This window comes from Nanorana parkeri, unplaced genomic scaffold (genome assembly GCF_000935625.1).
Source record: "Nanorana parkeri isolate BGI_ZX_2015 unplaced genomic scaffold, ASM93562v1 scaffold323, whole genome shotgun sequence".
NCBI lineage: Eukaryota > Metazoa > Chordata > Amphibia > Anura > Dicroglossidae > Nanorana > Nanorana parkeri.
In genome coordinates, this window is record NW_017306591.1 from 84,183 (window position 1) to 85,129 (window position 947).

The window sequence follows — 947 nt, forward strand, 5'->3', positions numbered from 1 at the left end:
CGCCGGTATGTGTTCGCTCACCTCCCGATCTACTGAGCCCACCTGTGACAGTCTCCTTGTCACAGGTCGGCTAGAACTATGAGGTGAGTGAAAAGCACCCCCCCCATAGTTCTCCTTTTAAGCTCTAAAAACAAATTTGAAGAGTCGCGATGAGAAAGTCTCACCACTGCCCCCTCCGAGCTGAAATGTTTGAATGTTTGTGCCGGGTGGAGCCCCCCCCCCTTTGCCCCATTGTCTCCTCTCCAATCACAGGGGGAAGCTACACGAGTTCTGCGTCTGGGGAAATAACTACTTGAATGTCCTGATGACATCCTGCCGCGGTGTCACCTCTCTGGTGGTGCAGACTGCACTGGGCTTAGAAATCTTTATTGATTGTGTGAACGACGGGCGTGTGGATTGCGGGGTATTTAATAAGAAGATGTCGGAGGCCTTGTACACATGGGCATCGGCTGGTGTGAGAGCGATGTGGACGGCTGCTTCAAGCTGGGCGCGCACACCGCTTTCCCATACAGGTTCAAGCCTTCTCCATGCAGGATCCTATTCTGAGCACTTGGATCAGGATTGGGCAGCTCCGACCCTCCAGATGTTGTGGAACTACAAGTCCCATGAGCCATTGCAAGCCTGACAGTTACAGGCCTGATGGGGAATTATATAGTTAAAGGAGAACTACGGGGTCTGGGCTTTTCCCCCATAGTCCTCCTAAGGGTAACGGGAGGACGCAAACTAGCGTCCTCCCGTCACCCTAGGCTCAGTATATAGGGAGCTGCTGCTCGCGGTGTACTGAGACGCCGCAGCCGGAACGGATCCCGACAATTGTGCCGGGATCCGCCCAGCTGCGTGAGTGACAGCTGGCTCCGCCTATCTAGAGGCAGAGCCAGCTGTACCCGCCCCCTCCCCCGTCCGTTCCGCCAGTCAGCGGGATGAGGTATGCCGCCGGGTCCCCTCCT

At 56.0% G+C, this 947-nt stretch overlaps 1 protein-coding gene across 1 annotated transcript in view; it reads left to right on the forward strand.

Annotated features, from left to right (window-relative positions):
• The window catches only part of UBR4 (ubiquitin protein ligase E3 component n-recognin 4), a 103,213-nt gene that overhangs the window by 1,220 nt on the left and 101,046 nt on the right, over positions 1-947 (forward strand). The window contains 1 exon segment of the mRNA XM_018558168.1: positions 253-454. Within this exon segment, the coding sequence (XP_018413670.1) occupies positions 253-454 (202 nt within the window).